The sequence below is a fragment of the Pocillopora damicornis genome, chromosome 8 (genome assembly GCF_964200805.1).
Source record: "Pocillopora damicornis chromosome 8, jaPocDami1.2, whole genome shotgun sequence".
Taxonomy (NCBI): Eukaryota; Metazoa; Cnidaria; class Anthozoa; order Scleractinia; family Pocilloporidae; genus Pocillopora; species Pocillopora damicornis.
Genome location: NC_142677.1, coordinates 5647978 through 5673178, shown reverse-complemented (window position 1 = coordinate 5673178; position 25201 = coordinate 5647978). Strand labels below are relative to the sequence as shown.

The following is a 25201-nucleotide window of genomic DNA, read 5'->3' as shown; positions in this document are numbered from 1 at the left end:
AAAATTTTAGGGGTGGTGTATAAAGGGTCGAATCAAGTGTCGATTCTCTTCTCGGGTAAAAATTCCGCTATCAAGCTCTCCTGAAGAACGCGTCGAAAATGTCATGGTAAGGATACTTTCAACGACACCCAAATTGAAGAAACAACAATATTGAGTCCACATCTCGTATCATACTGTATTCTTTATTTGGTTGTTGGCAAAAGATATTTATCTCCTAATAAGAGTAAGATAACATCCCACTGTTCTTTTGATAGTGCAAAACTGTGCTCAATAAAATTGCTTCATTCAAGAATAATTGATTTATACATTCTATGGTAAGTATCTGTCTCGCACTTGTTATTCAAGCAACTAAAGCACGCTTAGTTTACGAAAAAAATAAAAATTAGATGACCTGTCAAGAATATTTAACTTTGAAATCACACGTGCGAGGCAAGGAACACGAGAAATCGTTAACAGATATCCATGTACTGTTGTGCTACAATGACAACCCAACTATTATATTCTTCAGGCGAAACCGAACGAGCTTTATTTGTCACATAGGATAAAACTGGCCTGAGATCAATACCGTATGTGCTGGAGACTGAGAATTATAAATTACAATTTTGGGCGCAAAATGAAATCGCGCGTCAAATTGACTTGTAAAGACTACAATAAAAATGAAGTTCTCTTTGCCAATAAAATAACTCAAGCTGGATTTCTGTACAGACCTAACCTCTCGAAAGCACCAATTTCCACACTATGTACAAATGCAAGTTATAACTAATAATGATTATTAACGTCTTGGCTCCGAAAATTCTGGCAAATTCACCAGTGCGACGATCAACTTGGTCAGCAATAGGCACCGCGCGTAAATCTTGATAACCTGTGTAACTCTGTTCAACTGATACACTAGAAACAAAAACGTCGGTCTGTTTGCAACTTGTGAAGTCAACAGAGCGAATATGGCGACAACGCGCATCGTCAGCCAGGCGCTAAGCTGTTTCGGGAGCTGCCCTCAGAGCCGTCTGTTAGTAAAGCTCACCAGTAAGTCCAGTAGCTTGTGATAGGCGGATGACATCTGTCTACTGTTTACATCACATCTACAAAGAACTCACAAGGATTACCCATCGCCATTCTAAAACTGTTCCTACTCGCTGAAATGTTCTCGGGAACCTGATCAAGAGGCCGGGGCATCATAGCAATACCTGGCATTGGGGGACCTCCGGGCATGGGAACTCCCGCAGGGGGAGGTCCTTGAACGAGCTGAGCTGACCCTTCGACGCTTCGAGCCTCACGCTCCTTGCTTTTACCTTTGCTGCTACTGCTCTTCTCGCTACTGCTTCCACCACTACTCCGATGGTCACCATCAGCGCGGTCGCCTCCTCCTCCGCTCTTCCGTGAGCTGCCACTAGCGCTGTGGGGACTTTGGCTGCCACTGTGTGCGCTGTAGAATGACTGGGCGTACCCAGGTGTCTGTGTGTCCACTATGGCTTGAGGAGGAGGGCCCGGGTAAGAAGGCATTTGATGGTATCCGTAACTTGGTGGACCTGCTATCCACGAAATAGCTTGATGTGTTGGGAGGGGTCCCAAAGTGTCTTGGTCGCCATCGCCCTCATGTTCGTTGATCGTAAGAGCCGCCATATCTATCAACACAAAACACATAGCAGAAATTATTGGAATGATGGAAACTGAAACCCAAAGTAAACACTTGAAAACAAATTCCAGTGGATATGAAGTCTGGGCAGGATCTGAGTGACTTAAGACAAGCGAAATCACAGTCAGTAAACGGCAACAGACCCGGCGGTTGTATTTATCTTCGTGCATCCGATTATCTCGTGAATGCTATTTTTTCGCGCCCACTTATACGCTCGTCTCCCCTGACTGAGGGCCGGGAGAAGTGGAATTGCCAGGGCCGGATTTAAGAAAAACCCCGTTTCAAAAAGTACACATTCTCAACTCCATGTTGAAGAAGCCTCGTTTTCATCGCACGCTCGTCCTAAGATGAAAAACATCTTTCTTCAAGCCTTGTCATTTTACAAAGTATTTCAGTCATTCGATAGCAACAGAGCAAAAGGGAAATTTGTCCTAGTTGACCCAAGATAATAACATCTACAATAAAAAACAAAGAGGAGCCGTCAGCTCCCAAACCCTCTACCACATTACGTGGGGGCAACAGGAGAAATTAAGACTTACTTCCACAAAGATCGCCAAACACATAATAGCACTGCTCCGAGAAAGTAATCTTGTTAACTGTGTGTCGAATGAAACCAGCCTGATAAACAACCAAATACAGACAAATGTAAGATGCAAATAAAACATCACAAAAATCAAAAAAATCAAAAAACCAAAAAAAAAGACAGCACCAGCAGCAAGGAACGATTTAGTCTGAGTACATGGCACACAAGTTCGAAAAGGGCATTTACCTTCAAAAGATTGCAAGCATATTTTCTTGCTTCACGTCTGTCTTGAAAACCTTCTACATGTGAATACAGCCAGTCTACTACATCAGATCCTGTGATGCAAAAGAAAATAACACTTAATGATGTACATGAAAAAATTACGCCCTTCTGATTGGCTAAAAATGAGTTTCTTCTCATGAGTGCAAAGTAATAACGCGAGTGCTAATTACAAATAGCGCACACACGCCTTCAAAATTCTGTCTTTCTTAACTTTCTGTGATATATTTTCATGTACGTTATTAACAAGTAATAACACGTTTTCTCTTAAAATTTCATGTAACACGCACTTGTAAATGTTTTAAAGACGACATATTGCACTTACAGGCTCGTGCAATTTTGTTGCCTTTAAAAAATTTACTCGTGCTTTTTAACTCCAAGTTGCACTTGAAATAATGTAAGTACCCATACTGAAATCAACACTTTTATTATGAGTTCTTGGTATTAAGTCAAAACAGTCAACAAAGTGACATTGATGGCTGCAGCGCATTTTTTCTCTTGAGGTTTATTTCCAAACTTTCTCCCCATCCCCTCTTTTATCCTTACAATTACCTATAAATGCATTGGGGATGGTAATCTTGAGCCACATTCTGTCTCTGATATCAAGGCCAGATTCTGGAGCTGCCATTGTTTTAACTATCGAGGTCATGTCTGAGGTTACTGAGAGTCCTTCACCTTCTTGAAGTTCAGTATATCCTATAACAGGATGTGAAAAGAAGAGCTAAATAAAGTCAACTGCACTCCAATGACACTGAATGGACTAAATTTAAACAGACTAGGTCGATAATCACTCTCTCATACACCTAGTTACTCATTAACTACATCTGTTTCATATATTGTTTCACACTCAATGGGAAAATTTTTCTCAGTTATTATCCGAGGAAATAAGAAATTGGGATTAAGTGTCCCACATAGCAACTCACTGTCTGATTCCGGTAGAGAACTTGTCATTGATGAGCTGGTTGATGTCATTGTTGTGAGTGACTGACTGTTTGGTTGTTTTCCATATTGTGCAGTTGGTCCAAACTCTAGAATAAGTAATTGAAAATGTTTTTTAACAACAGTACATCTTGAAATCATAACAATATGCAATACTACAAGTTAAATAGATGACCTTTTAAAAAAGGCTGATGTATACTTACGAGTCATTGCTGTGGTGTGTTGTACCCATGCTGAGGTATCAATTGGACGCACAGGTTCACCTGGACATGAAATTTTTAAATTACAATTACAACCACGAACACAAAACTAATGTGTTTTCTTTCATGAGAACCTAAAATGAAAAGTTGTCTGGGACCATCCTCTTATAGGGCCCAGATGCCGCATGCACCTAACATTTGCCTTCGTGCAACTCAAATGACTTTGCTGTTATGAATGCTTTAAATAACTGGACACCCTGGATTTAGGCAACAAGAGCCTTTAGGCATTAAGTGATTTATGAAAAAGAGAGTATTTGGTTACATATTTACGGCAACCTCTCTAAAATTCCATAGCCCATTCTTAAAATTCTTTCAAACCAGAGAGTCTTAACCTTTAAATATCTTTAGCACAGTACCAATCTTGTGGACCTTAAGAAAAATCAAATTGATTGCAGAGAACTTTGCAGTATTGATGAAGTTCTGTTTCTGAAACTACCAAAAACAAATGAAACTTGTACTGCCTTGTACACAAATTAGTGCTATGAAGTATCACTGTTTTAAACACTGGTTAATGTTTAATGAAAAAACCAAATCTGATCAAGCACTAATGATGACCTTATTTGAGGGGATGATGAATGTTTGCCATTTTCTAAGGAAAAACTATGATAATTATACTTACTAGGAGGTAATGTGAAGTATCCTTTTGGTGTAGGATCCCAGCATTTGGCAACAGTTAAAGTAATGGGACTGAAATTGATAATCACACAATTACACACATACTATGAATAATTTAATCATGGTAATATATAGTCTTAATATGTTTATAATTAGTTTTATATCTACATGTCTGATACCACCAACATAGAATGCAATAACTCAGAGCTATTTATAGATAAAAGAAAGGGAAGTGACTTCAAACTCTATGACTTCTTGGGTATCTAAGCCATTTACTCTGTTTGAAATTTCACTGCATAATCTATTGGTTGGGAGGCCTTTACAAGACAGTGAATTTCAAGGGATTTCTATCCCATAAATATGTACAATGTCAACATTTGCGACATTAAAAAGAAGCATCTGGAACAGATGAACATTGCGACTTGTAGCTTTCACATGGACACAATGCAAACCTGATTAACACCACGCAAAGACTTCAAATGGCAAGTTATTTCAACCCTTCATGAAAAATTTTAACTGCATTGACTAAGTACTACTAGACAGTGAAAGAGACATTCTTACCCAGGTTTATGGACCATTTCTCTCAAAACCCGCACTGCATCATCATTGCTCATATTTTCAAAATTTACATCATTAACCTATTAACAATAAAGACCAGAATAAGCCCAGAAGTTTTGCAAAGTGATAAAGTTTGATGGAAGCTTTAGTGGAAGAGAAGGACCAAAAGATCTGGAGCGCTATGATTTAGATCCTAAGATATATTTCACTTACTTGCAACAACATATCTCCAGGTTCTATCCTTCCATCCAAATCCACAGCACCACTGTCAAAGAGAAAAACAGATAGGGTGAAATTACTTTCCTCTGCAATGGCAAATTTTTATCAATTTTTTTAAAGTAATATTTCAAATTACAAAATAGGGAACACATTCTTTAGATGATTCTTGCAAAATTGCTTTAAGGACAAGATTTGCTCTTTTCTCCAACTGAAAGAAATAATTTGAGGTAGTTAACATAATGTAGTTTTGTCCAAGTGAAACTCACCCTTTCATGATAGAACCAACATAAATTCCTCCATCTCCTCTTTTGTTGCTCTGACCTACAATACTTATTCCTAGAAAATTTACTTTTTCTGAAAAAGAAAAATATAATGGTGTCTTATGATTTTTTTCCTTTTCTCTTCTGTACAGCAAAATAAAAGAAACAAAATGTTAACAATAAAAAAGCAAACTGTCCCTGTGGGAAGTCTTACCCATATTAAGTGTGACTGTTATAATGTTGAGTGACATGGTTGACTCTGTTATTGTACTAAATGATGAACACTGTAAAGATAACAAGTACAGTTTAGGCAAAAAATTCAAAATATTTTAAAAAAACACGAGGGTATGCTTGCGTAATATGATAGAGTGATCGCAATTCAAATATTTTCAGTGGTTATTAGGCTTTGTCGTATAGTATCAGATGAAAAATATGTAATATAATTCTTCATATTTCAGCAATATTACACTGTTCTTGAACACTACACAGTCTGTCAAGTGCTTATTGAATTCCAAAAATTGTTACACAAGCAAATGCTAACAGGAAATTCATCATGAGTGGATCCAAGGAATTGGTTAACTCCTTAGTAACTTAATGGAGAACTTTCCTTTGTTGTTATCTTTAAGGTTAACATAAATAAGTCATTCTCAACACTGAGAGGTTGCTTTACACTAGGGGAAAAATGAAGACAAAGGCTAAGATACTCACCCTTTGCACTCTTGGCATCCTTGGTCGTCTTCTCCGCCTTCTATGTCTTCCTCTAAGAAGTTGAGAACCTTCAGTTGTACTGGAGAACCTTGAAACACTGCAAACACATTTTGATGAGTCAATTCCTTCGTATAATATTTATCCACATGACACTTTTCAACATTAACTCACATAACTTCTCCCTAAGATATCCTTACATTATCCACCTAACAGATATTGAAATTACTCAAACCTATTGAGTAGAAGTTGTTGTCTTGACCTAACACCAAATTCTTGTTACTAATTTACATGGAAATCAGTAGCAGCTAGAGATGAGAATTAACAATCAGATCTTGGGAGCTAAAGTGTTAAGGATTTGCAGTATGCACAATGCATGTTCCATATCAACCTTGTAAAGGCCTTGCTCAACATTAGGAGTCTCTGTGGCTCAATAGGAGAGCATCATAGCACAGAATTTTCAAATCTAGGGTTAGATTCCTCATGGAAACTCAGCATATTTACTTAGTCCTATGCTTAAGACCAGACAGTAAAACAACTAATTACATTTTGCACTCACCTGCTTTGATCATCTGAAGAATCCATATAGCTTGTTGATTCAATATCACTACTCATCATGGAAGCACTCTCATACCGATCACCTTCATGTCTTCCTCCTTGTCTATGTCTTCCATGCACCACTGAAACACAAACAAATTGCCCACATTAAAAGATCAGATGATCTCAAGATTTGATACACTTGATGGTTGATGAGACCAAAGACCAAATCAACTTTTTCGCATAGAGCTGGGTAAATAATCTTAACTTTGAGCATAATTTTTCTGGTTGTAAAACACTTAGGAACAAGACAAGCTCATGTTTTTGTTCCATTTTGTTTACAGCCACACAATGTTACGGTATTCACTCAACTCATTATCAATCTACAGTTATATAATCAAGCCAAACTACACAGGAATTTTGATTGATTCCTACTCATGATTTATCAGAGGACAGACAGATAGATGACCTCACTTTTAACGACATTTTTCTTTTCAATCAAGTGAATCAAGTAAATTCCAATTTACCAGGGGTGTGTACAGTAATAGGTTGCAAATGATATTAAAATAGATTAAAAACATGAGTGACACACTTGGCTACCCCCTTGTGTGCCACACACATCATCTGCAACCTATTACTAAACAGAAGCATGGCAACATGGAACCCATTAAGATAGAATAGATAGCAGATAGCATAGCCTATCAATTGAAGTGTTTGGGATGGAAATTTTATAGAGTCACACTAAGTAATGACAGTGATCACAACAGCTGGTGCACAACAGAAAAAGGCCATAAGTGGGCACATAACACAAATAGCAGTGTAAAGGACAAATTTGAAAATAAAATTCTGGTTACCTTCATTTCTGTTGATATGTTTGTCCCTCCTTCTTGACCCTCTTCTGGAACTAACTGTGGAATCTACTTCTGAGTCAAAATCGCCTGCTGTTGAGTGCCCTCCATGGGGACTAAACATAAATAACAGAAAAATAATAAAAGATGTGAGGAAAATTGCCACAAGAGAGGGAAAACAGATAATTTGAGTCCAAATTATGATTCAAACACTGATGCTTCCTAACTGAGCTACAAACCAAGAAAGGGGTGAGTTCCTTTAGAAACTGTGGTGCTGCATCAGTAGGGGGTATGACAAATCTTGGATTGATATTCAGACATTAGGTGAGAACAGATGAGTATAAGTTTAACTTACTGGAAAGAAGGTGGTCTGGAGTCTCCAATACCAACTGTTCTGGGCATCGGAGGGTGCATATCAGATGATGCTGATATAACTGACTGCTGATCATCTCTGCCTGTGTCCGACACACTACTTGTGTCTGATGTGACAAGCTGCAACAAAAATTTATGATTACTGATCAGACTTGCATTTAAGCATTCTTAGTTAAGTTTTGATGTCAGAAATTGTTACTCATGTTCTATACTAAGTTAAATTCACAACAATACTTGATCTTTAGTCACTTTCTGCTGACTTGTACTCAGAAAATGAACCTTTCTATGTTTTTTTTTTGGTTTTCTTTCATGGTCCAGTCCATATTATCTCTTTTGTATACACCGTATTCATAAATGGCCGCCGCGCGGAACGGTCTGGAATCTAGCGCATGAAATCGAGGTCGGAAAGGCCAGCTTAATGGTACTTAGAGAGCGACTAGACGTGGAGAGCGACTTAGATGCGCTGTTAGATAGGAAAAAGTCCCATAATTTCCAGTTTTTTTGTATATTTCTCGGAAAAAGGTCAGAAAATCCAGAGGCAGTTTCAAGTACTTGACTGGCAGTGTTAAGCAGCCCTCAAGATGCCAACGCATTGCTGCGTGCCGCTATGTACAAGGAAAGGATATCGCGACGAAGAAACCGGAGAGAAAGTTTCTTACTTCAAATTTCCCACCGAAGAAAGGTTAAAAAAGTTGTGGATCTATGCTATTCAGAGAGATGAAGGAAAAAATTTCCAGGTTTCAAATAATACCAAAGTTTGTTCGCGGCACTTCAAATCTGACGATTTAAAGAAGAGTTTAAATGGCGTGGTTTCCTTGAAAAATGGAGCTGTTCCTTCAGTTTTCACTTGGAAACGAAGCTCACCTCGCAAGCGACCGCCTCCAACGCCTCGTATCTCCAGTACAGCCACTTCTGTGTCTCAAAACTTAAACGAAAATATTAGTGAACTTGTGGAGTCTGCCTGTTCGAGCGAAAGTTTGGAGACATCGGAATGCTCATCCAACTCACACCTTGCACCGGAAATGGAAGCACAGCAAACAGCGACAAAATTTGATTTGCAGTCCAAAGAAAATCTGGAAATTGCTAGACTCGAGAAACTTTTAGCCGATACTATCGAAATTAAAGAAACGTTAGAGAGCGAGGTGTTATCTCTGAAGGCAAACATTGCTCTTGTCGAGCAAAAATGTGAGCAACTCGAGAAGCACGTGTTTTCATTTGACAACGTCAAAACAGATGACTCTTTGTTGACATTTTATACTGGGTTTCCAAATGTCCAAACAATGATGGCTCTTCATGAATATTTGGATCCTGGTGTAAATGGCATGAATATAAAATACTGGCTTTCTGGCCAAGATAATTCACAAAAGGCTGCTGCTGGTAATTCAGTCAAGCAAGGAAGGCCTAGGACTTTAACACCATCTGATGAATTTTTTCTGGTAATGTGCAGACTGAGGCAAGGATTTGCTGAAATGCATCTTGCACACTTGTTTAAAATTTCTCAGTCGACTGTAAGTAGAATATTTATTTCATGGATTAATTTCATGTACTTAAAACTTGGCCAGATAAATATCTGGCCATCCAGGAAAGTGGTGGATGAATCAATGCCTGAAGCTTTCAAAGAAAAGTATCTCAGCACAAGGGTAATAATCGATTGCACAGAGGTTTGCTGTCAGATGCCTAGCAGCCTTCTGTTAAACAGTGAATTATTTAGCTCCTATAAAAACCATACCACCCTAAAAGCACTGGTGGGAATTTCTCCCAAAGGGTCAATAACATTTATAGGACAGTTATACACTGGCAGTATATCAGATAAAGAAATGGTTGAACGCAGTGGTTTTCTGAAACTACCCTTTGAACAGGGAGACTCAGTAATGGCTGACAAGGGTTTTACAATTGAAGATGTTCTTCCCCTGGGAGTGTCCCTTAACATCCCTCCCTTCCTTGGAATGTCTGACCAGATGCCAGCTGAAGATGTCATAAAAACACAAGAAATCGCAAGCTTGCACATCCATGTGGAAAGGGCCATAAATAAAATTAAGAACTTTTTAATATTTGAGGGTGTTATCCCAATAAGTCAGTTCTGTACAGTAAATCAAATGTGGTGTGTGTGTGCGATGCTTTGTAATTTTCAAGATCCCATCATAAGTGCATAATTGTATCATTGACATACTTGCATTGGAGTACAGTTTTCCTATCTAAATGAAGTTTATTTAAGCCTCTCTAGATCCTTGCATAAACCCTAATTTGTGTAGTTCCAGAAACTATCCATCCTCCCACCAAATAGAAGGGATTGGAAATTCCACAGTGGGGGGGGAGGGGGGGGTGGGGTCTCAAAAGAAAAAAAATAATTCAAGAAATGTTTGAAGTTTCAGCTCAATTTCTAGACAAGGGGGGGGGTATCAAAAATCTCTTCTTTGGGGAATTTTCTGGAACTACACATTGCACTTGAATACATGTAGCATTTTAAAAGGTCCAAAAAATCAGAATAGACACTGAACTTGTAATTAATTGTCAATAAATGTTCTGTTGCAAATATGATAACTTGAGTGGAAGTACACAATGTAGAATGCAAGCCCAAAGAAAGGAAATGGCAGTACACTGTACAAGAAATTATTTACAAATCCCCTTTGTTATTATTATACCTGATTGCATGACAAAAGGGAAGAACTGGTATTAAACCTCACAAAATAAGAATAAAAATCCATCCCTCATTGATCTTTATTAAGGAATGAATGATATTGTAGCCTTGCAAAAAAAATGCCCCCTTTTTTAGGAAAATGGTACTTTTACCTCCTTTGATACATATTAAAAATGAATGAATGGAAAGCAAGGGAGAAATTTCATTGTCTTGTGTTCATTGACAAGACATAAAGCAAAACTAATTCAATTAAAATGGTGAAAAAACAACAACAACAACAACAAAAACTTAATTTTGACCACAAAAATTTACAAATTGCTTTTGGATTACGATACAAAAGAAGTGAAATGAAGTGAAAACCCCTAAAGAATCTGGCATTTACACTGCCTTTGCTGCATGCTTTATGAAATTAGCAAAATAATAAGATGCAAGCTTTTGCCTTAATTCTGCCCAGTATGCAGGGTCAAAGGCAATCCTTTCCACAGAGATCCCTTTCTTGGTGTAAACAATAAAATCACACCAGGATGCTCCAGATACACCCATCTGGCCCTGAACTTGAGCAAAGTAAGCATGGTTCCTTTTGAGTTTACAATGTTCATTGACAGCTTCACAGCAGAATGTGGGACCCTCACAAGCCTCCAAAGGGGTAACATGAAATTTAGTTTCTGGACATTTAACCTCGGCAAGTCCAAAGTGACGCTCGCATCCAAAATCGACAACCCTTGCATCAGGGGAGCCAGCAAGAATTGGCATGTGTTGTGAAATGACCAGACCACAGTTGAGGAAAGGGGTAAGTTTCTAAAGAAACTGTGGTGCTGCGTCGGTGGGAGAGTAAAACAGGTAATTTAGTGTTAACAACTGGGTTGAAAACGTAAATTAGCCACCGTAAAGAGTAAAAAAGCTGACGTTTCGAGCGTTAGCCCTTCGTCGGAGCGATTAGAGGAATTGTGGGTTGTGTGTGGATTTATATGTAGAAGGTGGAGCTACAGTTGAGGACCTTGACTGGTGTCTTTCGGGTTAGCATTACTTTTTCATATCCTCTTAGTGCAATTGGCTCATATTTCAGTCCATGCTCGACATGTCTTGAAGAGAATGGCTTTGGGTTGATGAGCTCAGCTGCAAACTTGTCATGGTTCCTTTGCCTCTTACTTATTAGCTGAAATCTTGAAGCTGTGAATCTATATTTGTGCTCATTTTTCCAGCATTCAGAATTTGGTTGCTCTCTTGTGGCAGATTCAATGCTGTTAATAGAATTTTCATCAACTTCAGTTCTTCATTCTTTAAGGATGAAGGATTTCTCCCATTCAAGGAAGCACCGGGTATATCGTTCTCGGTGAGAATAGTGTTGCTATCTGCGGACGAAGAGCTGGACAACGCCATGATTTCTTTGTTGTTTACTTAAACGAGGCCTTTCCGACCTCGATTTCATGCGCTAGGTTCCAGACCGTTCCGCGTAGCGGCCATTTATGAATACGGTTTATACCACTAAGTATTTGTCACAATTTCATGCATTTCAAGGGGAATGCTAATTATTTTGTGCCCCTTTCTTTAGCACAACATTTTAGAAGAAGGAACTAACTTAACCCATTAACTCCCAAGATCTTATTGTTAATTCTCCTTTGTAGCTGCTACACATTTCCTTTTAAATTAGTTAAGAGAACTTGGTGCTAGATCAAGACAGCAGCTTCTACCTGATAAGTTTGAATATTCTCATTACCTGTTTGCTGAAGAATGTATGGATGTTGTAGGGAGAAGTTTTATGTTAATCACTTCTGGGAGTTAAAGGGTTAAGATTTTAACCTTTTACACCCAAAATCAGTTTACAAATTCTCCATTGTCTTCTCGAAACCTTTCCTACTGTGCTGACTAGGAGAATTGTTTAACAATCAAGATCTTCTTTAGTTGAGGCCATTTTCTTTATTCTCGTGACCTTAATGCATGATTCAGGGGTGATTTTGGAAGGAAAAATTAGATGCTAGGCACGTAGGGGGTCCAGAGGTTAATGAGTGGAACTGAATCATATCAAAAAGGTAAAGAATGAGTAACAATGTATGTTTGAGTAAGACTACTATTTTGAGAAAAGCTGACAAAGATCTATGCTTGCCTAATGAATGAAAATTGTATGAAAGAAATGACACTTTTACACCATGGCTGCCTTCTCTTCATCAACTACAAAAATTTTAATTTTCTCTTAATATCACCAATCCTATTAACCACCAATTTGAGAACAGATTTTGAGAGATTCTTGATTCTTGTATGTGATTAACCTCTTAATTCAACCATTTTTCGAACTTCTTCAATAATTAATTACATTGCCATAAAAGTTTCAGGAAATTGCATTTCTATGGAGAAATCTACACCCAAAGAGCCCAAATCTGACAGCTGATAAACTAATTAGATTTGTAATCAGTGATTTCTTTAGGTCCAGGATACAAATGTAATCCTTACATACAGCACATTCTTTGCAACAAGAGACAGTTTTATCTTATTAATGACATGCCTCCAGGGAGTGAATACAAAATTTAGGTTTCTTCAACCTGTAAACAAACTTTGCATACAATTCAAAACAAGAAAATGCCTATGGTGTGATTTCCTTTATGACAAATCAGAAGGAAAATATTAGAACAATTCTTCTGAGGCAGACTTCAGCAATTGACAATATCATTTAAGGCTGGCCTTGTCAGTTTAAGAGCTTTTATTATTGTCACAAGAAAGCAATTAAATCACTTGATGAACAATACATAGGCAGTAAGATATTTTGTGCTTGTTTAAAATATTACAGTTGATCATTCAGTGGTTTACCTTTCCATGATTAAAAAGCCACCACACAAATTGGATTTATCAACAAAGCAAAGAGTAAAGCTGCTTAACAAAGAGCTAAAACCATGAGGATTGTGGAGCAAAGCCTAAATATTTAAAAATAGGAAAAAAGCATAACTGAACATTTTTCACTTTCCTTCTTGCGATATTATTATCCAGAGATTTAATGAACTTATGATGAAGCCTCCTAAGAACAATCAATTATATTTTTGCAATCAACCAGCAATAAATGTTAGAAATAAATTTTTTTGATACCTTAGACTCAAAATGTAAGCTAAAATGGATATTTTAATGGCTCACCTAACCAGTTGACAGACAAATATTTTTTTAATCCTACAGGCTACCATCATTTGTCCAAAATAAAGCTTAATTGTTTTAATCTCTCAAAAGGATGCTAATGAGGTATGCCAACAAGGCCATTAGCACGTCCATCTATGAATGAAATACCTGGACTTTATGACAAAGCGAAACTGACAGTTAACCGAACAAAACCAGCTGGATAAAATTTCAATTTTAATATGCCACAAAAAAGAACTGTGTCATATGGAACAGAAAAGAAACCAAACCTTGAGTATTTATAAGGTGTCCAAAGTACTAAAATACCAATCACTGCTGTGAACTGACTAATCCATGCTTAATCCTGGCATTCCATGTGATGTGAGCGTGAATTGTGAGTCTTCAATATTGGTAATGAGTTGTCTTACCAAAACATCTGTCTTAAATGTGTTTTACTTGCCATCACATCACTTATGCTGTTATCAGTCAATCGCTGGGTGGCCAGTCAGCCGCGATTCCGAACGAAAACACAAAAAAACCCATTTAGGCGATACAAATTAAGAACAAACGAGAAAGGGCATCATATTTGGCGCGCTCATTCCATTACTTGGCTTTTCATCTAGTAGCATAGTAATATATAAAATTGATCTCGGAATGGTTCATACGATCAAAACCACAGAAGTTTATCTATAATGGATTTATATGAAAAGAGAGTGCTTCCAAGGAAAAAAAGAGCGAGAATTTACGAGAACTGGGAGATGAAAAATCTTGGAGAGTGCGAAGATTTGATGAGTAACGAAGTAAAAAAAACCCTCTAAGTTGATAAGTGGTTTTCTAATTGCAAATCTTGTAACAGCACTTCGCTTTAAATAACGCAGAGCTTCTCGAGCACTGGTTTAAGACTTAACTTGAGTAAATTACTATGCTTTTTTTGCTAAACATAGGAATGTAAATTAGCGGCTGCTATACGCGTGGGACCAAGTGAAGGTTGTAACGCGATCGAACAAAAAATCGTTCGCAGAGCTATACGGCAAAAGAGCAAACTGTTTACATCTGAGGAACAGTTGCTAGTTCTTCCGTATAATCAAGATTAAATCTTGGTTCCAAACAATTGACTCAGTAGGAACTCAGTGTGATATAAATTAAAGATGAGGTTTTGTGCAATCAAGAAAACCTGATTACCGAGGGACAATCGACAAGCCAATATCTTTCTGAAGATAAAATACGACGAGCGACATTTGAGGTTTGGATGTTGTAGTGCAACGATTTCCACAAAAACTTAAAAGATAGGGTGACAAATCCAAGTCGAAATGTGTTTATATTGAGGACTAACTCTATGTCGTTCGATAGCGTTCCAAATAATAACCGTAAAACAAGATCATACTAAGAAGTGTATAAACACAGCGTCAGGCGCCAGACGGATATGCGTCCTCAAATCATGCTGTCGAGGAGGGAAAATGCACGGGAAAAAAAGGAAAAAAGGTTTCCCGGCTAAAATAAGAGTTAAAAAAAGGCAATCGCCTGCTATGCACGATCATGATCAAGTTACAATCTAAGATAAATTGTGTTCCCTGCTACGAAAATACGTCAACACACTAGCTCTTTTGGCTGGCTTCGATCGGTAATCCATCGGCAGGTTATGTTTTTTAAAAAAATTCAATGACAGACGGCTTACCCAAGCAACTACCCGTCCATTAAAGCAAGGCAAATTCATCTCTTCATCGCTTATCTCTTCTTTGACCACACTGCAATAGGAATTAGAAATTATCAACTGAAGATATCGGTTACAGGCAAAACGCGCTATCAAGAGTTTGGCTGGAATGCATAAAATCTGCGCGAAGAAGCGACAAAAAGACTTCGCCTTGAGTAGTTAGAAATAACGGAAAATTGTTTGAACAAGCGGTAGGCATGTACAGGCGATAAACACATCGAGTCTCTAATCGCAGCGCTACTGTAAGCTTACACCTTAAACACTAGCAAGTATGAGAAGCCGGGAATATTTGACAGCAATATTCTGGAGCTCGTAGCATTCGAAAGGATTCCAGTGTTTTTTTCAAAACAAACGCATTTCAGAATATGCCATACAAATATGAACTCTTTTGAAAATCAAAGGTGTTCCGCTAGGGAAATGACTTTAGAGCAAGAGACAACGTAAACACTGCTATGAAAGCAATCTACATACAGCGTACAGTAGTTACACATCAACTCACCCGAAATCGTCATCCATACTTTTGAAAAAGAACTTGTAACTTGGTCGATTGAGGACATTTTTAAAGTCCGATAGAGTAACCTCCGAAGGACTTTTAGGTAGCTTTACAAGGTACGGCGTATCTTCGTCGTCGATGTGGTATATAACTTTTGTTTCGTCCATTTTGATCAAGACACTCTTCACCACACCAACATGAACAAGAAGTCCTATTGCATGGCTGGCACATCAATCACTGTTGGGTCACATGGGTAATGTCGGCCAATCAAAGAGCGGCGAGACACAATCCAGTTAGACAACAACACATTCATCACAAAAGATCACCAAAGAGAAAATAATAATAATATTCGCGCGAATCATAGGTAAAAAGGTAGATCTTGGAGAGTAAAGATCTTCAGAACTCGTGTGAAATCTGTCGATCAAGCTGATGGTAAGTACTGTACACGTAAAATTGCTCTTACCAAATGATTGAGAAATCTACTCTACTCGCCTACTCGAGTGACTCTTTCCGCTCTTAGTAGTTTCCGCACAAAGGACTTCCGACCGCCGTTTTCAGTTTAAAGTCAAAATGCCGCAAAGATCAGTGAATCACAACACTAGCTTCACGCATGATTGGATATGCGAATGAGCAAGTTTTACGGATTTAATGAATTTAATAGCATTACGGCGCGGTTAAAGCTTGTCTCTGATCATACATCATGAAGACGAGAAACAGGAATCTGTCATTGAAGAAATCTTTGGTATTTGTTACTCTCTGGTAAGTCCTCAAAATAAAATAAACACTCTTCTAAAATACCACAGATGTGTGTTTATTTACTGAAGGTTGTGAAACAAACGCAAACCCTCCCACATTGCCGTATTTATCCTAGCGTGTTAACTTAAAGTTAAGTTGAGTACTAGAGAAAATTAAATCAACACGATACAAACTTCGTCACGGCTTGGTTTTTGAGGTCAATTGATCCGATTACGTTGCATCTAAGATACTAATCGCGAGCCGGTTTCCTGTTGGATGATACCACACAGGAACTGTCTGGAACCCAAAATTTCAGTGAAAAGTTTAAACGTAGACACCTGTTTACTTCTAAGGGGATTCCATCAGTCATTTCAAATTGAGAGCGTTATTTTGAAAGAGATTTTCGATACGTCCTACTAGTTTGATTCAAAATCTGGGCTGAAACCGGTCGTTACTGTTGATCAGGGTGTGACTGCGTCTTTGGGAAGGTTAAATTCCCAACATAGGGCAAACATTCTTTGGCAAAAAGCCGTTGATTTTGAATGAGTAATTTCCCTAGATGGATAAAATGCCTCAGGCCAAGTTGACCCCACAGACAGTTATCTATCCCTCCTTCTCCACATCCCCCAATTTCCTTAGGACCAGCTTCTTGACAACACTCATTTGCTTATTAAATTGTATTACACTTCAGGGATAATTTGTGGTTAGCAAGGCTAATTGTTAGGTAAATGATAAATCTGGGCTATAGCCTCTTTTCCAAAAGTACAGAAAAATACAGTTTGCAATGCAAAATTTTTATTACTCTTTCACCTCTGGTAAAATCATTACGGAATCGCGCCCATTGAAAAGCGTCGCCCGAGAAAAGTGGGGTACCCATGATGCTTTGTGGGCGCAATGACCTAGGAATGAGGTTGCAAACGCTCACCGCCAACTTCGGTCGCTTTTGAATTGACAAATTCCCAAACGGGAGTTGTAAAATTTCGCTTTGCGTCCGTTTAGAGACAATGGAGATACAATTGGAGCAATTAGCATTGTTTCAAAGTGACGAAATGCTAGGAATGAGGTTGCAAACGCTCACCGCCAACTTCGGTCGCTTTAGATCTGAATTGACAAATTCCCAAACGGGAGTTGTAAAATTTCGCTTTGCGTCCGTTTAGAGACAATGGAGATACAATTGGAGCAATTAGCATTGTTTCAAAGTGACGAAATGCTCTTTTCGTCGGTAAAGAGCGAGGGCCGCGTTTGCATATCAAAAGAGCGTGAAGTGTTCATCCGTAAGCTTATGAGCGTGAGCGTGCACCTACGTGGAGCGGGAATCTACAACGTATACTTAAGCTTTTCGAAAAGTAATTAGACTACCGACGTGTTATCTGAAACTGACGGCAATAACGGGCCAAAAAGGAAGGTAAAATTCCGCACAGCCCCACACTACATTATACGTTCAGTTCTTGGATAGAGTGACAAAAACAATACTTTACCATTGGGAAAACAGATTTGTTTTACGATAGTATGGGGCAGTACGGAAATTTTACTAAAAGGAATATTTCTGTGATGTTTTGCTTTCTTGACGAAGTTGATGGTCGAACCTCGCAAATCTGCCGCATTTGAGTCTTAACACAAATTGAAAACCCGGCATTTGAAAGGTAATTTAATTTTACATCTGACCGATTTTTAAACAATATAACCTAATCAAGATAACGCCACTAATTACGTCTATTCTTTTTCGATGAAAAGCGCTACGTTTCGGTTGTCTGCACAAGAAACAATACTTTCGAACACTGCGTACACGGGGGATTACATGATTGACAGTCGGATTGACAGGCCTGCGTGAAGTTACGCATGCGCTCTTTCTCTTTTCTAGCTTATTTGCATTTTCCCGTGCGACGTTTTTCAATGGGCGCGATTCTGTAATGTAGAGACTGATAAAACGTTACAAACAATTTGAAAATTCCTCATCCCCATTTTTTTTTTGTATTTTTTCAGATTTAAAACAAGCTGAATGCAGGTCTGTTTGGGCTTTTGGTAATGCCAGATTGGGAAGTTGTCCCAAAAGAGAAAGTGAAGGCCTCTGGGCTTTTTGATCGGCTGGTAGAATCTACATCTCCAAAGATTGAACAGCCACTTACTACCGGTGACATGCTTGTACCAAAGAGACCCATGCTACTTCTACTTTCTGTGGTTGTTGATGGTTCAAAGAGGTTTACAGCAGGCCTTCCTAAATCAAACTCACCAACTGACCCTGCAAAAAGAGAAGAAAGATAAATGAAAATTGCTCTGAAAACAGATGTTGTAGCAAGTGTTTGAACTTTACAACAGGCATGAAAGTAAGCCAATAGTTACTGTAGTTATTATGGTTATAGTCCACTTTAAAGCAATTGTGAATTACTAGGAGGAGAATATATGGAAAAACTGTTTGTATAGCATGTGTGGATAATTCTGATGTGATGTTTTCACACTAGAAATAAAGCATGATAACTTTTTGATCTTATCTAGCAGTGTTTACTAGTAGTTATAACAAATTACAAACTTCCTCTTTTGGCACAACATCAACAGGTCACCAGCTTGCCTTGATTACACCAAGACATTGTTACAATATTTTATAAGAAAACAGCTTTGCTAATCATATTAACCCTTAGTCAGCCTTTCACAATGCAAAAAAATCATTTTATTGTTTGTTTTTAATTAAAACCTTTAGGTCATTGTTCTCTGGCTGAGATCTGGTTTAATCTCTGAATGTAGAAGAGTCCATTTACACGTGAAAATTACATTCCGATGACCTATCTTTCTTTCTTTCCTTCTTTCTTGTTCCAGTATTTACCAATTAATCAGAGTATAAAAAATAGGACAGTTTTGTGTTAAGTTTTATTCTTCCTCTGCAAACTTTTTGGTCATGATTATCAAATGATCTAAGAGTATAAAAAAAACACATAATTTTAACTTTTGAAATTCCTTTCAAATGAAACTGTCATCAATTTTTAAGAATTTTTAAAACAAGCTAAAATAAACATTGATTGCTGCAGGGATCAGATATTCACTGGTATGATAATTCTTATTAGGAAGATGTATTTGCCACATAATTTGCCTTGATACAGCAGATATCCATATTACTGTGTTCACCAAGTGTCTTTTTATTATCATGATAAATCCCCTGGTGACACCAAATATCAAGAAATATGTTTTTTTAATCCTAAATCTTGCTGAACTTTCAGCAGGAAATGCTTAGCAATGTCATGCAGTGCTAAAATAATAGCAGTAAAATCTCATGCAATCAGACTTATCTATCATTTCTGTCATGAGTACAATCCTAACACTCTTTGAATTACTTACCAACTGATCCTGAGGTATTACTTGTCCCTTGCATGTTGAATGTAAAAGGTGTACTATCTGCACTTGGCTAAAATAAAAATTTGTGAGACAGAAATTTTGTTTCCTGGTTACGGTTTGATGCTTTGACAATTTCATCAATCATTAATGATTATTGATCTTAACTTATATACAAACTTGTAGTTATAGATTATATAGATTAAGTCTTTATTTCTTATGTTTAAACCTTAAATCAGGAATATTGAGAATGCATAGTTCTCATAGTTTTCACTGAGTGTATTAAAACCACAACTAAAGTAATCACTGACAATAACCGATCAGACCTCAGGAAAAAACATAAGAATTCAATGAGAATTAAAAGAAGAAACATGCAAACTTCCAAAGCATTGTAAAATAAATGTTATAGAGTTGTGAGTGGTTTTGATTAAAAAAAAATGTATACATCTTTATGCTTTAGAAGTGGCCTATTTTTTTTCTAGATCAACCTAGAGCACAGTAAAGCAGAACTGATACAATCCTGGATTCCTTTCAACACTCCATTGAAACACACTCAAATTAGTAGCTCTTTGTCATTTCTTTTCACTCTTACCCTTTAAACCCTAGGAGTGACCAGCATCTAGTTTCTCCTGACAATTATACTGCTGAATCATTCACTTGAGATCATGAGAATAACAGAAATGATCACCAACTAAGAAAGTCCTTGATTGTGAAACAAATTCTCCTGGTCAGCACCTTAGGAAAAGTGTAGATAACAGTATGGAGGATGTGCATACTGATGTTAGGTTGTAAAGGTTTAATACCTGATTGTTTTCTGGATCCACAGAGCTATGGTCAAACATTGGACGATTATGAAACAGAAAACCATCCCCAGGTGATTTGGTGAGCTGTAGGATCATATCTGAGTGCACTTCAAAGTTAAATGGACTTTTGACAACTTCTGAGGTTGAAATGGAACCACAGTTTGGCTGTCCTGTTGATGTTGGTGTTGTAGGAAGGACTGTCTGTTCCTCGTCATCATTTGAAGTTGATGTAGTTTCAGCTACAGCTGTTTTGTATGAAATATGAATACTTTTGACTATATTCAACTGGATTAAACATTAAGCTAAAGAAGAGTTAAAAAAATTGATGGAGAATATTTTAATCGGTTACTTTGATGTCTGTCAACCATTTTTTGAAATTTAATAGTTGCAGAAATTCAAACGCTTATCCAGTACATTTCTTATGGTTATAACAATCTTAATCATAACCAATTCCAAATTCCTCAATTGTATTTAATATTCTGAATGTGAAAGCAATCTTCGCAGTAATTATATTCAACTCTGTATTTTGTAGAGTTGAAATTGGTCAGTGTAATTGGACAATTGGCTGTAATCAGACACATATAATCAGATATTTAGAGCAGCCAATGACACTAAGTCCTTTAAACTAGATCCACTAATCACAGAATTTATTACAATAACCATAGCAACAACCGCTTACCCTACAAAACTGAGGAGTTTCCAAAATGGAGGAATTTTTTACTTTAGACAATTTCTCTACTAGAGATATTTTCTCAAATAAATGGAAAATGTAATGGTTATGAGCAATTGGTATTAGGACTTTTTGTCATCCATTTCAGTCTGTAATCAAACTTGTGATTGACAAATTAGACTCCCACTTCAAGATTGTCCAATTTTGTATACACTTACAATCACAGACCAAATTGGACTCCACTCAGTCCTGTTGCCATAATATATATTGTAGTATTTTGTATATGGGGTATTGAAATATTACAGCACTCTCTATTTGCCAATTTGTCACCTAAAGACTGAAGGTGTGGGTCTGTACAGCTCTGCTCATGAGCTGAACTTGTTTGATCATCTGTGTAATGCCTTCTCTGCTGATATAGAGTGTCTGATAACTGCTCAGGAGAATATCTCTCCATTGGTACAGCCTCTTTTTGCTGGATTGGCACATTTTGGTCTTCACATGACTCCACTTCCATATTTAACACAATGCTCTCTTGTTTTGAGGACTGTTCAAAAAATGAGTGCTCAACTTGCTGTGACATCATCATTGGGGTGTGAGGTTGAGAAGTATTTTCATCTTGGGAATTTTTCTCTTGATGACCTTCATTCACACATTTGCTGAAGTCTGCTTGTTTGGTGTTGGCTATTTTGGATCTGATCCTCTCTATGTAGTCTTCAGTTGTTCTTCTCTCAATATTCAGCTGAGCTCTTTACACTGTCAAAGAATATAACTTTAATTCTGAGCCCTCCAAAGTGACTATACTTTTCACTGATAGGCTCTGCAATAACCCAAACTTTTATAATGATAGTTGATTTTCAGCTGATGTAATAAAATGGGCTGATTAAATCAACTGTGAGTAATTGATCAAAATTTCTCATTAATGTGAAGTGTTTGAAGGATACAGTTGGATCATAAGTGGAATAGCAGATGTGATTCCTTTCTTTAGTGATTCTGAAATTAGATTGATAAAGATGTTTGGTTAAGTGTGTTTAATCCTTTAGTCTCTTACATCAGTTTACAGTATACCATTTCTCATAATCTATGGTACTGACAAGGAGAGTTTGTTTAGCAGATAAGAGTTTTTCTAGGGGATAATAATTTCCTTTATTCTCATGACAGAAGTTTTTGATTCAGCAATGATACTGTTGGGAGAAATTAGATTCTAATCACTCTTAGTGGTTAGAAAGCTAAATCAGCAAAGTTTTAAGGTTGATGAATTATCCTAACAATAACATTAGGAAATGACCCATATATGATACCTTCAATGTTCTTATTTTTTTTTTCCATGCAGGAAATACCTTCTTCTGTTTGCTGGATACTGGATCGTATTGTCTGCACTAAGTAAAATGAAATGTTACCAACAAATTAACAATTTGCAACTGCAACATGGTATCTTCCAACATTTCTATAATCACTGGAAGTAGATAAATGACATGACTATCACTAGAAACTTACATTCTTCTTTGATTTCCATGGTGTTTTTCTTTATCTTTGTGAGCTCCTGAGTATTTTCTTTACTTTCATACTGCTTCTTATATCTGTCCCATATTGCCTCATACTTGTTGAGGATGCTTTGGTTGTTGGACCTAAATAAAAATTAAGGTTAGGATGAAATTCCAGATAGAACAGTTGTAGCTGAAGCAAATTGTAAATGATTTACACCACTTGGAATTATTATTACTCTCACCTGGCTTTCTCAAGTTTATCAACCACCATTTCCTTCTTTTTCTCCATGGCTTCTTCATGTTCTTGTAGAACACAATTGGTTCGTTTCAAGCTGCAGGTGAAACAAAAGAATTAGCTGTTGTCAACTTCCAAACATTTTCTAGCTATTTTATGTGTTTTTCAGGGTGGGAGGGAGATATCTGATAGTAACTGGTTGATATACTTTGTTCTGAATGGATGATACACAGTTTGGTAAGTTGAAGGTCAAGGGCATTCAAGGTTAATCTTTTTAAAGTTTTCAGATTAGAAGTTGCAAAACAACTATATGCAATTGTTGGATGAGTTTGAGCATGATAACATGAATCACTAAAACCAAGATAAGTGTTATCAACTAAAGCTGCAGGCTGAGGTAGATAACACAGGAACAAGGTTAGGTAATCCATATAATGCAAAAAAAAAAAAAACCTGAATTCAATAATTGTTTTATTATACATTTTTTAAACAATCCACAGAGGAAGATACTTTTCTCTGAGTTTGCAAAGGTTGAGAACACTGCATGGACAAAAGGGTAGGAAACTAGGCAGACTTTGAATTCAATGTGATGAATGCATATCTGCTGCAGATATTGCCATATTATGTCAACTTCACATGCCATTGTATCTTGAGTGAATACTCCCAACTGACCAGATTTTCCGTAGTAAGTCTAACATAATAAAACAATGACCAAGAGCTGAGCATTTGCACCCCTAGAGCACCTCTACTGTTTTTTATGGAAACCATGATGTTACTCTTTACCTCGCACATATCTCCCTGTTTTGTGTAAATTGTTTGTGCAGCTGCTTAGCTTCTTCATCAAGTTGTGTGGTAGACTTTTCTAATTCTTCAGTTTTCTGAGTTTTCCCCTCTAACTGCTTCAAGAGAGCTAAATATTTGATAAGAGTTAACACTTGTGTACCAAACTCTTGTGCAGCAGAATTGATACAAAAACTAAAATATCATTATTCAGGATGGATTGTAGAGGCTTTAAAATGAAAAGGGAATTTACTTGACTTTCAATTTTTGTGAAGAGGAGTTGCAATCTGTGAAACCCCTTATACTTTATCCAATACTATTTTTTTAAAAAATAAATACAATTTATTTAAAAATAACTCTTCCATCAAGATGTTTTGAAATATTTTCTTCTTGATTTTTCTTAATCCTGTTAAATCCCATTAACTATTTTATTTTAACACCTAATTTTCCCCTTCATTCTAGCCCCTCTAAATCTAACTACAAAATGATTTCAAATTTCCGGTTAAATTTCAGAGAAGATTTACGAGTTTGCGACGTGCCATTATTGTATTTTATTACCTGCATATCGCTGTTTCTCTGTCTCGATAAGGCGGACTTGTTCAGAATTTTCCAACTCTGTTTCGAGGAGAAGTTTCGATAAAACAAACACCGCTCAAAAATTACGAAACACGATGTAGAAAATGTGTGAGGTGTTCTGCAAATATGTTTTAGTTTTTTAGGCTTTATTTTCACTACTTGGAGACATGCAGATCATTCGTCTACCACAAGATTATCTTAGATTATCTCTCAAACACGTTAACAAAAAACTTTCATTTCTCTTTTGTCACGAAATGATAGCAATTTCTAAGGAGTTATTTTTATACGACTTACGCATTGTCTACATGCCCGACAGTCAGACAGGTTTTTGATAAAGATCTTGAAAAATTTTTCACCTGCGTTTTGAATAAGCTGATCAATTCCAGGTGAGCACTGCTGGGGCTGTGAGAGGAGGTGTTGAGGAATGAAAGGGGAATTGAATTCTGAGGTCTGCATGTTAAACGCAGACGTTATTTTAGAGCACACTGTAGACACTTCCCTCGCTCTTTTTTTTCTTTTTCTCTGACGACACTGTGCAGTAAAGTGGTATCCGCTCTCGTTTTCGCGCCAAGATTTCCCGCTTTTTTTGAAAGGACATGTGAATTACTGGAAAAAAAGCTCTTCAGAAAGGTATAATGTACTAAATAACACTGAACGGAAGACAGACTAAAAAAGACAACAGAAAAAAAAATAAAGAGTAATTTTCGTCCACCATTGAATTTGTCCACTTTCTCGCTAGAAAACCGGATATGTGACAGCTTCCTCAGAGTCACAGAAGAACGGTTAAATGCATATGGGATACAGCAATATTCAATATTACCAAGCTCAAAAAAAGAAAAAAATGGAACGAATCATTGATGAAGATTCTGTTTAAAAAGAGGGTCAGAACAATACCTTTAACATTACTGGTAGCA

At 37.1% G+C, this 25201-nt stretch overlaps 3 protein-coding genes and 1 long non-coding RNA gene across 7 annotated transcripts; 2 read left to right on the top strand and 2 right to left on the bottom strand.

The window, feature by feature from the left end:
- Window positions 1–163: 163 nt before the first annotated feature.
- LOC113664215 (segment polarity protein dishevelled homolog DVL-3) lies at window positions 164–16314 on the bottom strand. Of its 2 annotated transcripts, none has more exons than XM_027179807.2 (18): window positions 16150–16314; window positions 15693–15923; window positions 15158–15227; window positions 7732–7868; window positions 7383–7492; window positions 6551–6671; window positions 5995–6091; window positions 5501–5570; window positions 5293–5380; window positions 5021–5072; window positions 4811–4887; window positions 4254–4321; window positions 3578–3637; window positions 3359–3463; window positions 2988–3137; window positions 2403–2491; window positions 2173–2251; window positions 164–1622 (listed from the first exon to the last, which is right to left on the bottom strand). In XM_027179807.2, the coding sequence occupies exons 2-18, from the start codon at window positions 15851–15853 to the stop codon at window positions 1069–1071; spliced, it is 2088 nt and encodes a 695-aa protein (XP_027035608.2). In that variant the 5' UTR covers window positions 15854–15923; window positions 16150–16314; the 3' UTR covers window positions 164–1068. The 2 variants fall into 2 exon arrangements, with proteins under 2 accessions (XP_027035608.2, XP_027035610.2); XM_027179809.2 differs by having other exon boundaries at window positions 2988–3131.
- LOC149041107 (uncharacterized) lies at window positions 8091–10285 on the top strand. The gene has a single exon (XM_089214401.1). It carries the CDS (start codon window positions 8330–8332, stop codon window positions 9899–9901), a length of 1572 nt encoding a protein of 523 aa, XP_089070527.1. The 5' UTR covers window positions 8091–8329; the 3' UTR covers window positions 9902–10285.
- Window positions 15968–21537, top strand: LOC113664217 (uncharacterized). Of its 2 annotated transcripts, XR_003445614.2 has the most exons (3): window positions 15982–16118; window positions 18405–18745; window positions 20569–21537. It is a non-coding gene; the product is annotated as an uncharacterized LOC113664217 (long non-coding RNA). The 2 variants fall into 2 exon arrangements; XR_016189125.1 differs by lacking the exon at window positions 20569–21537 and having other exon boundaries at window positions 15968–16118; window positions 18405–18909.
- Window positions 18403–24843, bottom strand: LOC113664216 (uncharacterized). 2 transcript variants are annotated; one of them, XM_089214399.1, is made up of 11 exons: window positions 24644–24843; window positions 24270–24326; window positions 23715–23841; window positions 22942–23031; window positions 22710–22840; window positions 22514–22591; window positions 22157–22205; window positions 21546–21961; window positions 20546–20790; window positions 19749–19815; window positions 18403–18660 (listed from the first exon to the last, which is right to left on the bottom strand). In XM_089214399.1, the coding sequence occupies exons 1-11, from the start codon at window positions 24741–24743 to the stop codon at window positions 18407–18409; spliced, it is 1614 nt and encodes a 537-aa protein (XP_089070525.1). In that variant the 5' UTR covers window positions 24744–24843; the 3' UTR covers window positions 18403–18406. The 2 variants fall into 2 exon arrangements, with proteins under 2 accessions (XP_089070525.1, XP_089070526.1); XM_089214400.1 differs by lacking the exon at window positions 24270–24326 and having other exon boundaries at window positions 24644–24794.
- Between the last annotated feature and the right edge of the window lie 358 nt (window positions 24844–25201).

Bases quoted from the DNA above. Each gene is read 5' to 3' on its own strand.
- LOC149041107 (XM_089214401.1), top strand. From the start codon at position 8,330: ATGCCAACGCATTGCTGCGTGCCGCTATGTACAAGGAAAGGATATCGC.
- LOC113664215 (XM_027179807.2), bottom strand. From the start codon at position 15,853: ATGGACGAAACAAAAGTTATATACCACATCGACGACGAAGATACGCCG. The intron at 2,492-2,987 runs GTAATTGTAAGG...TTTGCATCACAG, and splicing joins CATCCCCAATGCATTTATAG to GATCTGATGTAGTAGACTGG. The intron at 2,252-2,402 runs GTAAATGCCCTT...GTTGTTTATCAG, and splicing joins ATGCTTGCAATCTTTTGAAG to GCTGGTTTCATTCGACACAC.
- LOC113664216 (XM_089214399.1), bottom strand. From the start codon at position 24,743: ATGCAGACCTCAGAATTCAATTCCCCTTTCATTCCTCAACACCTCCTC. The intron at 22,206-22,513 runs GTATCATATATG...ATCTAATTTCAG, and splicing joins AAAAAATAAGAACATTGAAG to AATCACTAAAGAAAGGAATC. The intron at 19,816-20,545 runs GTATTAAACCTT...TTTTTATTTTAG, and splicing joins TGGATCCAGAAAACAATCAG to CCAAGTGCAGATAGTACACC.